The sequence below is a fragment of the Bubalus bubalis genome, chromosome 4, assembly GCF_019923935.1.
Source record: "Bubalus bubalis isolate 160015118507 breed Murrah chromosome 4, NDDB_SH_1, whole genome shotgun sequence".
Taxonomy (NCBI): Eukaryota; Metazoa; Chordata; class Mammalia; order Artiodactyla; family Bovidae; genus Bubalus; species Bubalus bubalis.
Genome location: NC_059160.1, coordinates 93,144,280 through 93,160,077, shown reverse-complemented (window position 1 = coordinate 93,160,077; position 15,798 = coordinate 93,144,280). Strand labels below are relative to the sequence as shown.

At 49.8% G+C, this 15,798-nt stretch overlaps 1 protein-coding gene across 1 annotated transcript; it reads left to right on the top strand.

The window, feature by feature from the left end:
* Nucleotides 1–1,448: 1,448 nt before the first annotated feature.
* KRT4 (keratin 4) lies at nt 1,449–8,415 on the top strand. Its single transcript, XM_006046600.4, has 9 exons — nt 1,449–2,033; nt 3,662–3,876; nt 4,951–5,011; nt 5,347–5,442; nt 6,002–6,166; nt 6,421–6,546; nt 7,097–7,317; nt 7,562–7,596; nt 7,705–8,415. Exons 1-9 carry the CDS (start codon nt 1,524–1,526, stop codon nt 7,941–7,943), a joined length of 1,668 nt encoding a protein of 555 aa, XP_006046662.3. The 5' UTR covers nt 1,449–1,523; the 3' UTR covers nt 7,944–8,415.
* The last annotated feature ends 7,383 nt before the right edge of the window (nt 8,416–15,798 follow it).

Sequence of the window (15,798 nt, the reverse complement as noted above, 5' to 3'; positions counted from 1 at the left end):
TCCCCATCACCCCATTGTTCCAGCTCCTGCCCCAAATGCTGAGATTGTTATGGGAAAACAGACATGGCCTGTCCTGGTGAGCCAAGCAAACGACTGGGCAGCAAATGGAGTAGCGCGGCGCACAGTCGGGACCCAGGCTGGAGAGTGCTGACCCAGAATCTGGTAAATGCAGGCTGGAGTCCCAAGAAGGAATGGAAGTCCTGAGAGCCAGAGGCAGAGTCACCTGTATTTCGCCTCCAGCTCCATGCCTGGCAGATAGTAGGTTTTCAATAATTGTGTATCAAGCCAAGCTGAGTCTTTTAAAAACTACTTATTTATTTTTGGCTGCCCTGGGTCTTTGTTGCTGTGCACAAGCTTTCACTAATTACAGACAGCTGGGGCTACTCTTTGTTGGGGTGCGTGGGCTTTTCATTGCAGCGGCTTCTCTTGTTGCAGAGCATGGGCTCTAGGGCATGTGGGCTTCAGTAGTTGCGGTGTGTGGACTCTAGAGCTCGGGCTCAGTAACTGTGGTGCACAGGCTTGTAGTCTGGTGGCATGTGGAATCTCCCTGGACCAGGGATCGAACCCATGTACCCTGCATTGGCAGGTGGATTCTTAACCACTGTACTACCAAGGAAGTCCCAAGCTGAGTCCTGATCTACAGGTTTGGAAGTCTAGCAGGCTGGACTATGGATTTCCCCTTTTGTATATATGTGTGTGTGCTTGTTAGTTGCTTAGTCGTGTCTGACTCTGTGTGACCCCATGGACTGTAGCCCACCAGGCTTCTCTAGCCATGGGATTCTCCAAGCAAGAATACTGGATGGATTTCCAGGCCCTCCTCCAGGGGATCTTCCTGACCCAGGGGTTGAACCTGGGTTTCCTGCATTGCAGGCAGACTCTTTTCCATCTGAGACACCGGGGACACCCTTTTCTGGTCCAAGTGCACACAGAGGAATAGAAATGCTAGTGACAAATATATGTGCGGTCTCTGACAGGTTACAGAGTCCTCATTCCTTGTAATCTCAGGATCTTGACAGAAGGTGAAGGCAAATATTTGTATTATTTCCAATTTATGGGTGAAGCAACTGAGCACCAGAGAATGACTAGCTGCAGGTTTGCAAAGCGTGCATTTGAAGTCAGCCTCTGAGGTTCCAAATTCTGTGGAGTGAGCGACAGAGCGACGGTTGTCTTGTCTGGAGCAGGGAGGCCCCTGGAGGCTGGTGAGATTAGAGTGCAGTGTCAGGTGGGGGGGCGGTGGTGACCCAGGAGGCCCTGGGACACTGGTTCAGCTTCTCAGGGAAGAGAGTGTGCCCTCCGAATGACTTCTGTAGGTGTGTTTGTGACATGTTCAGCAGGTGCAAGAAGGATGGGCCAGTGCCAAAGGCCAAGCCCAGAGATGTTTCAGATTTTTCCCTTTATGCCCCTGCAACCAAGCCCTGCTCTCCAGCACATATAAGAGACCCAGACTGGTACTGCTGCAGTCAGTGACCTGGCCCCTCTTGCTTCTCCCTGACAACTCTGAGCTTGCTCCTCTCTCTCCAGTCATGATCGCCAGACAGCAGTATGTGCGAGGCGGGCCCCGTGGCTTTAGCTGTGGCTCGGCCATCGTAGGTGGGGTCAAGAAGGCTGCTTTCAGCTCAGCCTCCATGTCTGGGGGTGCAGGCCGCTGCTCCTCTGGGGGCTTCGGCAGCAGAAGCCTCTACAACCTCGGGGGGAACAAGAGCATCTCCATCAGCATGGCCGGGTGCCGGCAGGGTGCCGGCTTCGGGGCTGCAGGTGGCTTTGGGGCTGCTGGAGGTTTTGGGGCTGCTGGAGGTTTTGGCTCTGGTTTCGGCGCTGGCGGCTTTGGCAGTGGATTCGGGGGCTCCTTCGGTGGACGAGGTGGTGCTGGCTTCCCGGTCTGCCCTGCTGGAGGGATTCAGGAGGTCACCATCAACCAGAGCCTGCTGACCCCACTCCACGTGGAGATTGACCCTGAGATCCAGAAGGTCCGGACTGAGGAGCGTGAGCAGATCAAGCTCCTTAACAACAAGTTTGCCTCCTTCATCGACAAGGTGAGCGGCCCCTTGGTCAGATAAGGTGGTAGAAGCCAGGGTTTTTGAGTCCCAGCATCTCATACCTAAGCCTGCGGCAGATTTGGGAAACCTGTGGATTTCTCTGGGCCTCTGTTTCCTACCGGTTAAGGAGAACCGTTACTCTTTCTCTTTTGTCCTGTGGCTGGTGGGAAAATAGGCTGCTCAAAGCAGTTCAATGTTTGAATTTCCCTGAGGTTGCTATGTGCTTCTGGGCAAATCATTCAACTTTTCTGGGCCCAGTCACCCCAGCTATAAAATGGGTATATCATTTCTTTGCTTTTTCTCTAGATTTTGGTTTCAGAAATAACATGGTTAATAATATAGTTAATTCATTCTAGTTAATACGATTACTTAACTATTGGCACTTCCAATTTTGGGGCAGAGGAAAACCAGGCTGCTTTCTCAAATGAGAGAGGGACTGACTCCAGTGGCAGATTCCAGGGCCCATGAGGACCTCAGAAGGTCATCGAGTTCATCCTCCTGACTCTGGGCAAAATTGCTCATTTTGGGGTCTTTTTGAAGGGGCAGTGGGCTGAATCTCTCCTTTTTCTTTTGTAGTCTACTTTCCTCTCCATGCAAGGTCTAGAGGTTCAAGACTTTTGCGCTGTATGCTATGTTTATGTGTGACGGATGATAGTAGACAGATTAGTTCCAGAGAGTCATTAATTCCAAGACGAATGACCGAATGGATGGGTGAGCACATTTGGCCCAGAGTGCCCTGGTTCTCTGTGCAATGAAGTCTCAATTCTCTTAGATGAATGGGGCAAGAATGAACGATCTTGGCGTAGATTGAATGGGAATATTTGTTCTTGCTAGCTTGAAGAAATCCCTAGTAGCTTAAAAGGGCTTCATTGTGACTCTAGGACCTACAGGTGCAAAAGTAAGACTGATGGTTGGGTGCTTACTTGTCTTATCTCCCATCATCGGTTTAAGTTCAAATCATGATCAGTCACCCTTATCTGCTTTCTTTTCTATTCTGAGGCACATAAAGTGGAAATGTCATGCTACACCTTGGTTTATCTGGCTAGATCTCTTCCTAGAGGGAAAGTTCAGGGAAGTTCCCTTGCAGGACTGAGTCTATGAGACTCAGAATATGTCTAGGGCTGGATCTTAGACATTTTATATTCCATTCTGCATAGGTTCACAGGGACACACGAGGTTCATTTATAAGAAAGCTTGTTTAAAAACATCTTCAGTGAGTTTATGATTCCTTTGCCTTGGGTGAGGTCACACTGAGTGCAATAGCCCCTAGGCTCTGGTTGTATTTCCTGAATTAGTTTTATTATTTCATAGAAGTTCAATGTTCTTCTTAGCAATTCTTCCCAGGCCTTCTGGACCCCTGTGGTCCAGTTGTTCTTGCTGCACAGTCAGGCCCGGATGTGTGGGCTCTGCTCTGTTCTTCCCAACACATGTGACCCACTTGCTTCCATGGAGGGGGGTTGCCATATTGACTCCAGCAGATGGTGCCTGAAGTTGTAAGGTGGTGGCCTTACTCTGAAGGCTCTTGGGATTCCAGGTTGGCTTGGGTTGACTGGGTTGGTGTGGTCCAGCCCTCCTGCCAGAGTTTCAGGCTCTCATCAGTCGGTTGGTGCCTTTGTTAAATACAGGTGCGGTTCTTAGAGCAGCAGAACAAGGTGCTAGAGACCAAGTGGAAACTCCTCCAGCAGCAGACGACTACCACATCTGTCAAAAACCTTGAGCCCTTCTTTGAGGCCTACATCAATGCCCTGAGGAAGCAGGTGGATACCTTAGCCAACGACAAAGGACGCCTGCAGTCTGAGCTGAAGATCATGCAGGACAGCGTGGAGGACTATAAGACCAAGTATGTAGGGAGCGAATGCCGTCCAACAAATCTGTCTGACTGTGCCCCAGCCGGGGGCTCCTCTTCAGTCATTTAGAATCCCAGGCTCAGAAGAGACCCTGAAGAGTCAGGGATGACCTCCAGTCTGTTCTGCATCTACATGGTCACTTTTTAAAATAGGATGTCATCAGCTCTAAGTTGCCCCAAACAGAAAATGAGTGATAGGTCCAGGGAGCTGGGCGTGGCATATACCAAATGGATGGAAAGTAACACAGCAGGGTGAGGAGAATACAGGCTGTAAGGAGAGATGGACTTGCTTGGCATACTGACTCCTCCACTTACGAAGCTGTGTGATCTTGGCCGGCTTGCTTAACCTCTCTGAGTCTTAGTTCTCTTCATCTTTATTATTATTATTTATTGGCAGCACTGTACAGACTGTGGGATCTTAGTTCCTTGACCTAGGATCAAACTCATGCCCCCCTGCAGAAGAAGTGCAGAGTCTTAACCAGTGGACCACCAAGGAAGTCCTTCTTCATCTTTAAAATGGGAATAATAGTTCCACCTTATAGGTTGAGAGAATTAAATGACATTAAATGAGATAGAGAAAGCAGGTAGCGTAGTGCTGGGCATACAATGATCATTGAATGCATAGTAGCTCTTAGTATGCTCATTATGGGATGAAACAGAAAAATACCAGCTCCCTCTCTCAATTCACTCTCATACCAAGGAAAAAGAACTGGAGCATTGGCAACTCTCCTAAGAATTTAGTCCACCTAATGGCCAAAGGACAGGTCTTCTACTGAAATCAAATGAACCAGATCATGCTTGTTCTCTTCCTCACATCTTATCTCTTGCAAACAGTCTTTTTAAAATTTGGTTTTCACTCCTCTGAATAAACTAGAATCTAGACTGTTACCTCAAACAAGGTCATTACTCAGCCAATGTAAATGAAATTAATATCTGCATGAACATGCGAAAATGTAGCCAATTAGATGGATTTTTTCCAATAGATGTTTGAAAACCAGCAGGAAAGAGTGAGAAACACTAGCTCTCTGTGGAGCTATTGTCTTTTCTTTCTCATCTTCCCACCCCCAGGTATGAAGATGAAATCAACAAACGCACAGCTGCTGAAAATGACTTTGTGGTCCTCAAGAAGGTGAGGGTTGAAGGAGGGTAGGGATGTGCTCCCAATTCCCTCAGGAGTGGTCTTTGGCTTGAATCATGGGTTTGGTTCATCCTGACCTTCTCCCCCCCCCCACCCCACCCTTCCTTGATACTATCCAGATCTCACTGAACTAGGAATTAAGGCCGTGAAAAAAGCCCACATGGATAATTAACTTCCATGTCTGCAGGTGGCTTTAGGGGCAGAACAGGCCAAATAAAGTGAGGCCCTTACCACCTCACCTGGTGCTACCTGTGTGTCACATAATGCCCCCTGCCCCTCACTGGAATGCTTGTACCTTGTCTCTTATCCTCCCTTCTCTTCTGCAGGACGTGGATGCTGCCTACATGAACAAGGTGGAGCTGGAGGCCAAGGTGGATGCCCTGAACGATGAGATCAACTTCCTGAGGGTCCTCTATGCTGCGGTGAGGACTCCATCTTCCACCCCTCCATTCAGGGAAGGCCTCCACCTGTGAGGCTGCTGGTTGGAACTGACAGTCCTTTGAAAGTACTCCAGCTCCCTTACTTCAGGGCCATGGCTATCAGCAAGATCATGGATAGAAAGGATTGAAGTGAGAGATTCAACTGAAACCGAGAGGTTCTCTAAACCAGAGGTTGTCTTAGAGGATTAGATCTGAAGTTTGCACGGGATAGAAGTGATTGCTGTCTAGCATTTCTCCAGTGAGAAAGATCATTATCTTCCCTTCCATGCCAACATACTTGAGCCTCCTGACCTGGAGTGACTTGTGGTCCTCAGGGAGCAGGGAAGACTACAGGCATTGCTCTTCTGTCCTGAGATGTCACCAGCCACTTGATTTCTACATAGAAATTTACCCCTCCTCCTCTTCTGTACACTTTGGGAATGCCAAGTTGGCTCCCATCTGAACCTGTGGCATGGCCATTTCCATGATGATGGTGTGTCTCTGGTGTTAGAGATTAGGGAAGACCCTCCAGTACACCTGATATGAGACGTTTTCCCTGCAGGAGCTGTCCCAGATGCAGACCCAGGTCAGCGACACATCTGTGGTCCTCTCCATGGACAACAACCGCAATCTGGATCTGGACAGCATCATTGCTGAGGTCCGGGCCCAGTATGAGGAGATCGCCCAGAGGAGCAAGGCTGAGGCCGAGGCCCTGTACCAGACCAAGGTGAGTGCTGGGGGTCTCTCTGGAGTTGGTGGCTTCTGGGGCTCTGCTTTTGATGTCTGTGAGCAAGCCATCATCAGCTCAAGCCCAAGAGAAGTCAGAGGTAAACTGATTCTTCTGGGCGTCACTGATCCTGGTCTGCCTGGAGATTATGTGACATTTTGTATTACCCCTGCCACCTGTGGCTATTCTTGCTGAGTTCATTGGAGGATAGACCTCACCCAAACAACCCTGACCCTTGCTTCCCTGGGTCTCAGGTCCAGCAGCTTCAGACCTCAGTGGACCAACATGGAGACAGCCTGAGAAACACCAAGAATGAGATTTCAGAGCTTAACAGGTTGATCCAGAGGCTGCGGGCTGAGATCGAGAACGTCAAGAAGCAGGTAGGTGTCACCTCTACCTGAGAGCCTCACTACAGGGCCGGGGCCCAAGATATGTCTCCAGAGTAGACAAGCAGACAAGGCATGAGGCTGGAAGACCTTGAGCTGGTCTGCAGGGAATTTGTAGCTCTTTGCACAAGGAAATGGCAACCCATTCCAGTATTCCTGCCTGGGAAATCTCATGGACAGAGGAGCTGGCGGGCTACAGTCCGTGGGGTGGCAAAGAGTCAGACATGACTTAGTTACTGAAAACAGACAAGTCATACCCAAATCTTTTCAGCAATAACCTAGTTAACATGATATGACACCTCAGTAAATAAGGTTTCTTGGCTATTTTTCATTGTTTGTTTTATTTTTGTTGAATCAGTCAGGTGGGGGCATTGGTGGACTCTAGCAGGAGTGAATAAAATGCATGAGTCAGGGAACGTGGGGAGGACAGACAGAATCCTAACATCCTAAGCCAAATAAAGTGGCTGCAGGAGAGGGGACAGATTTCGAGGTCTTGACAACAGGCCCTAATGATTGACTGCCTGTCCCTTGCCGTTGTCTTCAGTGCCAGACTCTGCAGGGATCCGTGGCCGACGCAGAGCAGCGTGGGGAGGTGGCCCTAAAGGATGCCTACAGCAAGCGCACAGAGCTAGAGGCCGCCCTGCAGAAGGCCAAGGAGGAGCTGGCCCGGGTGCTGCGAGAGTACCAGGAGCTCATGAGCGTCAAGCTGGCCCTGGACATCGAGATTGCCACCTACCGCAAGCTGCTGGAGGGCGAGGAGTGCCGGTGAGTGGGGAAGGCAGGGTGGGAACAGGGGAAATGGAGAGGGTCCAGAGCCATGGCCAGTCCAGGGCGCCTCTGCTGCACTGCTTGCTTCAGTGCTGGTGTGTTATAAACCGGGATGTTACACGCAGGCTCACATTCAGGCCTCAATTCAGCTTAACAAGGGGGAGGGTGCTTGCCACCGGCTTGTTGAATGAAGCGTGGCTCCAGGCTTGCTGAGGTTCACTGCTCTTTCTCTCCCCCACAGAATGTCTGGAGAATGCCAGAGTGCTGTGAGCATCTGTAAGTACTGTCTGTTCCCTACTGTGGCTGTTTATTTGCCCTGGTTTGGGGTGAGATTCCCGGTAACAGTGCTGATGGAGTTACCTTGTTCTTGCCTTTTTCCCACAGCTGTGGTTGGTGGAGCTGCCAGCGCAGGAGGCCTCGGTGGAGTGTTAGGAGGCAGCTCTGGATTTGGCCTGGGCTCTGGCTCCTGCGCAGTTGGCCTCGGTGGAGGGTTAGGAAGCAGCTCCGGATTTGGCCTGGGTTCTGGCTCTGGAAGTGGCTTTGGATTTGGTGGTGGCATTGGCGGCAGTTCCAGTGGCAAGATCATCTCTACCACCACCGTGTCCAAGAAATCCTTCCGATAAAGGAGACGGGGGCCCTGCAGCGTCTGCGGCCAGCCTGCCCAGCCCTGGTGTCTCTGCTTCCTTCAACCCTACCTCCACTCTCCTTTCCTGGGGCTCATCTTACCAGTGTCATCTCAGTGCCAGGACATGGACTCTGCCCTCTTAGAGTTTGGTAGCTTCTTCCGATTTGGGCTTGTGATCCAGCTGGAATGGGAGAGGTGTCAGCTGACTCTTTACCTCCCATGGACAGAGGAGAATCCAACCAGGTGCCTCATCTCCAGGATTATCAGGGTCATGTGTCCCCTCCCAGCTCAACGCTGCCTCCTACCAGATCCTGCATCTTACTCTACATCAGGACCAAACTCCTTCTCCATCACCGGGCAGCAACCGACCCTGCAAGGTCGGGACAAGAACCCCGGAGTGCCCTGTCCTCTCTTCTTCTTCCCTTTATCCATCTTCGGGTGAATCTTCAATAAAACACCTTTGTCATTCATCTCTGAGCAGTTGTGTTGTTCCTTGGGAGAAGTCCCCAGAATTCTGGTGAAAGGGAAAGAGGCTGGGGCCCAAGGGATCTGTCAGTCCCTATTAAGGTCATCTGCCCAGATTATTGGGAGAGAAGTGCGGTGTGTGAAGCCTGAAGGCTGCCTTCAGAATAGGAGCACAGACTCAAAACAGCCAACAGTTGTACAGAGACCGCTCATTGCAGGCAAGCAGGGCAGTACCATTTCAGTGCTGAGACGCAGGCATCTGGAGGGAAGGCGTCCAAGTGTGGAGGCGTGGGGCGTAGGGCAGGTATGGGGACAGGCAGTCAGGGGTCTCCACTGAATACAGAACAAGAGGTTATGGCGCTTATGGAGAGTTCATGCTTAGTGTCTAGCAAGGCCTCCTTGTCTTCATGGAACTCCAGGCACCGGCTCTCCCTCCAGGTCAGCAAGGCTTTCAGGAACTTGTTGGCACAATCAACAACGTCATGGTTGTTGGATGGAGCAGTGAAAACACGTTGCTCTAATAGAGCTCTCATGCCGAGCTCACTTGCCCCTGTCCTCAGGTGACTCTGTCAGGGTTATCTGAATGGCTGTCCCTGTGTGGTGGGAGAGTGGAGGCAGTAGAGGATGCCTGACTGGGGCCAGCCCTGGAGGTTCTGGTTGGACAATCAGAGGTGGGGGTCTGGGTATATAGCCTTTGTGGACCCTCTGTTCTGGACGGATGATACCTGGAGCATCACCATCTTCCCTTCTTCAGCAAAGTTCCAGTGTGCGGTCTGACCTGTATCCCTCTTGCTGTGTTTGCAGATTGCACTCCCCTCCCCCTTCGCTGTCAGTTGGTGCCTCCCACCCTCCATTGCCAAGGAGTGTCTGCAGACTCCAATCGTTCCACAAGGTGCCTCCCACCTTACTGTGTGCAGACGGAGGGCCCACGGTTTGCCCAGGCTGGTCTCTGCTCACAGGCAGGCTTAGGGCAGTAGGGGAGAACAGTGAAGGGTGCACCTCAGGGGCTTGGCCTCCCTGGCGGGGGCCTCCTACCAGAAGCAGCCGCTCCCTGGCCTTGCTGGCTGCTCCTTCACAAGTTAATCTCCGCATTGTCCCGGAGCTCACCTCGTGGGCAGAGCAGGAAGTCTTGGACTTCTTCCCCTCACTGCAACCCTCCCCTGGGTGGATGCTGAATAGGCCTTTTCCCTGAGCTTCTGGGGTGGAAGGAGGAGTCAAGGATTAAAAGCAGGGGAGGGGCTTCTCAAGTTCACCCCCCAGGAAGCTGCAGGTCACAGTGAACCACACCAGAAGCTGAAACCCAGAAGCCTGGCAGATTAATGCGGGTGGGAGCACAGGAGTGTCACTGGGGGGCCTCCCAGGCCCTCCTCAGTTGAATTAAACGACTTGCAAAGTTAGATCATAGAGAAGACATGCACGTGTGTATCTTAGCATAGACAGGTTTGTATTTGTAGGCAAGCAGCTATGCAGGTGTGTTTTTAAAATTTATTTAAGAAGACTCCTGTTTAACATAAAAGAGCCCCTTAGGGAGGTGGCTGAGGGAGCTGTGACCCCCTTTGTGGCCCCTTCAGGATTCGGTGCTAGGGCAAAGGGAAGGGTGGGCCGAGAGAAAAAGGTGCCACTTTAGCACCTGCTCCATCTTTTGCTGTGTTGAAGATTGGGACTCAACGGTAGACTCTTTCTCCCATGTTGGTGAGGTGGTGGAAGGGGGCAGGTAGGTGAACTGAGAGAGGGCGGGGCTCTAACCTTTTCTGAGAGGCACCCTTTCTTCTAGGAAGTCTCCTGGGAGCCGTTCCACCCTCTTGGCTCACCCTGCTCGGTCTCCCTTAGGCCTCCTGGGGCCTCCTTCTGATCACACTCCCTTCTCTGCATGCTGTTCCGAGGCCTGCAGACCTCCTCTCATCAAACCTCTGTCTGAAAATCCACAGTCTGAGGACTTCGGCTGGACAGGCTTCACTGCGGGGCTCTCTCCCTTGGGGAGGACATAGCTTCATGTGACTGTGGGTTCATGAGTATGGGGGTTGTCGGGCAGGCAGACACGCCAAGTTCAGACTTCCCACACTTTCAAGAGAGTGGCAAGAGCAATGGTGTGTGTGTTAGTTGCTCAGTCGTGTCTGACTCTTTGTGACCCTATAGACTGTAGCCCGTCAGGCTCCTCTGTCCATGGAATTCTCCAGGCAGGAATATTGGTGTGGGTTGCCATTCCCTTCTCTAGGGGATCTTCCCGACCCAGGATTCGAACCTGGGTCTCCTGGATTGCAGGCAGATTCTTTACCATTTGAGCTACAGGGAAGCAAGAACAGTGGTAAATGTAAACAATGAGGCTCTGAAAGCACAGGGGAGAAGCATTCAGTTTTTAAAAAGAAATATTTTATTATTTGGCTGTTCCAGGTCTTAATTTTGGCATGACAACTGTTAGCTGTGGCACGTGGACTCCCAGTTGCGGCATGTGGGATCTAGTTCCCCAACTAGGGATTGAACCCAGGCCCTTTGCATTGGGAGTGCAGAGTCTCGACCACTGGATCCCCAGGGAAGTCCCAGAAGCATTCACTTTTGCCAAGAGAATCAAGGGAGGCTTCCTGGAGGAGGTGATCCCTAAGATAAATCTTGAAGCCTGAGAAGGAGTCAATCAGGTGAAAGAGTTGTGGACCTGGAGTTGGGGCAAGGGGCTTAGGGAGGTAGGGTGCTCTAGGCAGTAAGAATACTGGAGTAGAGGCAGGGAATTGAGGCACCATGCAGCGTGTATAAGAACCCACAGTAGCTTGGCATCACACCAGATTAGGAACAGGATGTGGTGGAAGGGAGCCTGGAGAGCAAGGCCCAGGCCAGGCATGGAGGGTGGCTTGGCCCATCATCTGATTTGTGTGGGGCTTTGGCTTTGTGTTCCAAGACTAGGCAAGCTCAGAATAAGGCTTGTCTGAGACAGCAGATCTGAAAGAGACAGAGGGAACTCTGGGGAACCTGCCTTCAGGGAGTGGCCTTTAGGCCCAGGACATGCTTTGGACTCCTGTCTGGGAATGGCCACTTCTGCATCTCACTGCCTTTCCACATGGCTGTCAGGCTGAGTCTTGTGATTCTCTACCTCCTTTCCTAGTCTTGTTCACCAGGAGGAAATGTTCTTTGCTGTCATTCCCTTGTCTTCTATCTCCCCATAGTGATAGTAATTTCTTCAGTATTTGTTGAGCATCTGCTTTATGCCAGAGACTGTAAATCGCTGTTCCTAAGTCTCCTTTGATAACTTACACGGTATCTCATGGTCACCTTATTTCTTATCATGATCACAGCCTCTGCTCTACGTCCAGCTGGACTCCCTGAAATTCTGCAGTGAAGAGCGCAAGAGCCATGCTTTTAAAAAATCATCATACTCAAAAATCAATTTAAATTTCCCCTTGACTTTCTCTACCCCAGGTTAAACGATTGCTTAACGTTTTTTCCTCCTCCTCTTTTTTCCTTTTGTTTCAATCAATTTATTTACTAACTTTCTATTTTTGTTTTGAATTTCCCAGCAAGGACAAGATGTGATTTCTGCTATTTACAACTTCTGGTTTGAGACACACCAGACTAACAAGATTCAGCATAAGTATGGTGGAGAGCTCCTATCACACAGAGGAATCTTTCATAAATAAAAGGCTCTTCAGGGCGAAACTCGTGTTCAGTTCTTTTTTAAATTAATTTTTTATTGGAGTATATTTGCTTTGCATCCAGTTTTACTGCCCTGTTGATTGTCTCTGGAATGTTCTGTCGCTGCTGGCCCTTCAGTTTCCTCTTCCAGCAGGAGGTAGAAGTGAGCGACTTAAAAGCAGAAGGCGGATTTCTGTCTTGAAAGGTAAGGAAAGTGGAGTAGGTCTCATCAGTTCCCCCTTGACCCCTAGAATCTGTCACCTTGTAGCTGACCTTTGCTGAAACCCTTCAACGGCTTCGCCTCTCAGAGTAAAAGCAAGTCTTAGTGTGTCAAAGTCACATGTGTGATGGGATTCCACTCCCCACCCCGCACCCCCAGCCCCAGAACTCATCTCTGATGCCTGTCCTCCTCCCTCACTCTGCTTCAGCCCTGCTGGTCCTCCACTGTTCCACAACACACTCCTCCCCTGCCTGCCTCAGGGCCTTTGTACATGTGCTTTCCTCTGCCCAGCGCACACTTTACTCAGGTGTCTGCATGTCCTTGCCACCTCACCACACTCAACTGTCTGCTCAGACCACTCTCAATGAAATAGCACCCTTCTCATGTCTGCTGCTGCTGCTAAGTCACTTCAGTCGTGTCCGACTCTGTGCGACCCCAGAGACGGCAGCCCACCAGGCCCCCCCATCCCTGGGATTCTCCAGGCAAGAACACTGGAGTGGGTTGCCATTTGCTTCTCCAATGCATGAAAGTGAAAAGTGAAAGTGAAGTCGCTCGGTCGTGTCCGACTCTTCGTGACCCCATGGACTGCAGCCCACCAGGCTCCTCCATCCATGGGATTTTCCAGGCAAGAGTACTGGAGTGGGGTGCCATTGCCTCCTCCGCTTCTCATGTCTACCCACTTTTTTTTTCTGCTGCCTTTATTTTATAGCACTTTTCACAGCCTGGTATAATGTGTACTTATTTCTTTTATAAGTACTTCTTTTAGTTGTACTTCTTCCAACATTAGAAAATACTGTTGAATTTCCAGAAACTGTCCTCAGCTGTGTTGGGTCTTAGTTGTGGCCTGTGAGATCTCTGCTGAATCATGTGGGGTTTTTCTCTAGTTGTGGCATGCAGTTTCAGTAGTTGCTGGGCCGGGCTTAGTTGCTCTGTGGCATGTGGGATCTTAGTTCCCCTACCAGGGATTGAACCTGTGTCCCCTGCATGGCAAGGTGGACTCTTAACCCCTGGGCCACCAGAGAAGCCCTTGTATTTACTTCTTTACTGTCTGTTTGTTGCTGGCATATGAGCTCTAGAAGAGCAGGAACTTCATCACTGCATTCACGGTGCCTGAACACAGTGACTGGAAAGTCGCAAGTGTTCAATAAAGATTCATAGCCCCAGGGCAGGCTGATTGGGGCTGATGCTCTGCATCTGAGAAAGAAGAACATGAAGTCGGAAACATGGAGAAAATGAAGTGCCTGGGTCATCACAGGAGCAGTCAATTTGCTGAATCGACCTATGATTTGTCCAGAGCAACAGATGAGACTGTGTTATTGTATTAGGACAGAAGTACACCCCAAAGTGGCATAAAATGACAAATACAAAGTAACAGCCAGGGTCCCCCGAGTACTAACAATGTCTAGGCCGCATTCTTCATGTTTGCCATACCTTGTTTAATTCAATTCTCACAACAGCTATGGCAGATTAATCTGTTATTTCCATTTGACAGATGAGGAAACTTAGGTTCTAGAAGGTTTCCTGTGTGATCTTGCCTCAGATCCCACAGTAAGTGAGTAAGAGGCAGAGCCAGGCTTCAAACCCAGGATGGCCTGACTTTCATGGTAAAGCCCACGTCTAACCCCTCCACCGGCTCAGGATCGATAGGAGCCGACTGCTAAAGAAGGGCAGAGACTCTTCCCCTGCACTGGAAGAAGCGGTGCCCACATCACAGCCAGAAAGTGTCCCCCTAAGGGTTTCAGTGCATGTTATACCAGCCCTGATTTTTAAAAATTGAAGTGAAGTTAGTTACAATGTTGTGTTACTTTCAAGTGTAACGAAAAATGATTCAGATTCTTTTCCATTATAGGTTGTTACCCTCCTCTGATTATTTTATATTATTTAGATGCCATGATTTTAAGAGCAAAATGGGGTGAAGGGAAACCATGTGTCCTGAAGATTGGGAGAAGCAATTGGGGATATGTAACTGAGAGGGCAGTTTCTGGAAATTCAACAGTATTTTCTAATGTTGGAAGAAAATACAGAAACCAAGGAAGCTAGTCTGTGTTACTCTGAAAGGCCAGATGAGAGCAAATCCATTCCACTGCAGGCCACACTGAAGGCCTGCTAGGACCAGATGCTGATGGACACAGAGGAAGGAAGCCTGGCTGTGACAGCAGCGTGGAGGGTCACAGTCCAGCAGGGCATTTCAGCGGGGGACCATGAGCCTGTCTCAGGGACAGAGCTGTCCAGCAGAGGAAGAGTCTGGTTGGCAGGAGTTTGAGACCAGAGGCTGACAGGCCTCAGTTAGGGTGGCTGCTGGGTTACTGTCAGGGTTCTGAGCATCCACATGTACACAAACATTTGTAGACTGAATAAACAGTATGTGCTAAGTTGCTTCAGTTGTGACTCTTTGTGACCCCACAGACTGTAGCCTCCCAGGCTCCTCTGTCCATGGGATTTTCTAGGCGAGAATACCAGAGTGGGTTGCCATTTCCTCCTCCAGGGGATCTTCCCGACCCAAACATCGAACCTCAATCTCTTATGTCTCCTGCATTGGCAGGCGGGTTCATTACCACTGGTGCCACCTGGGGATAAACACTATGTCTTCATATATATGTGTTACCATTTTCAAATGTATGTGATTATAAGATGCAGTTTTATTTAAAAGTATTGCTGAATTCATAGTAAAAAAATACATTCTCAAAAGATACTGAAAATATAAGTTTTGAAGGTCAGGATCATTTCTGATGTTAAAAGGGGCCTTCAGTTCCAGAGAGGGTTGGGTTCCAAATTCACTGATCCCATGAAGAGGAGTCCAGTTCCCACTGGATCAGAAGGCATTAAAGCTAGATCTAAGAAGATCTTCCTTGGGTGAGGGTGGTGCCTGGCTGGCCTAGGCAAGCAAGAAGATTTGACGAATTGCCTTCCATGGGCATTCTGAATAGGATAGGCTGCTTGTGTGCATGTGTATGTGTGTGTTTGTGTATGCGGGACTGTCCTGAGGTAGAGGCACGGACTGGCTGGCCTCTTGGCTACAGAGCCCTATGAGACTTTGATTTTATACATTGCAACACAGTGACTCACTCTTCTCTCTAGGGAGAAGGTATTTAGGCTACTTACTTAAGCTTCATAATCCGGGTGCTGAAATGAGTGTAAGCCAACTCTGATTTCTCAAAATGTTTACTGGGTCCCTCAAGCCTGGAGGGCTGGGCCCAACCATCAAGAATTTCAACTCATGGATTGCTTCCTCCTCTTCTATCATTTGCATCCCTGGTGACTCTCCAATCAGAATCGACACCCTTGTCCTGCTAATGGACTCCCGATCCCTATTTTGCTCCCCGTCCCCTAGTGGACAATGTCTTCTCTGCAATCCCGGGTGCAGAATAATAGATTAAATGCACTTTGCTGTAAAGCAGAAATGATCACAACCTTGTAAATCGACTATACTTCAATTAAAAAAAGAAAATAGATTAAACTTCTTTTCCCATTTCTTCCACCACCTGTTGGAGAGTTTCTAGATCTGATGGCAATGGTGGTTGTGACTTTCCTTCTCAAAGATCCCTCT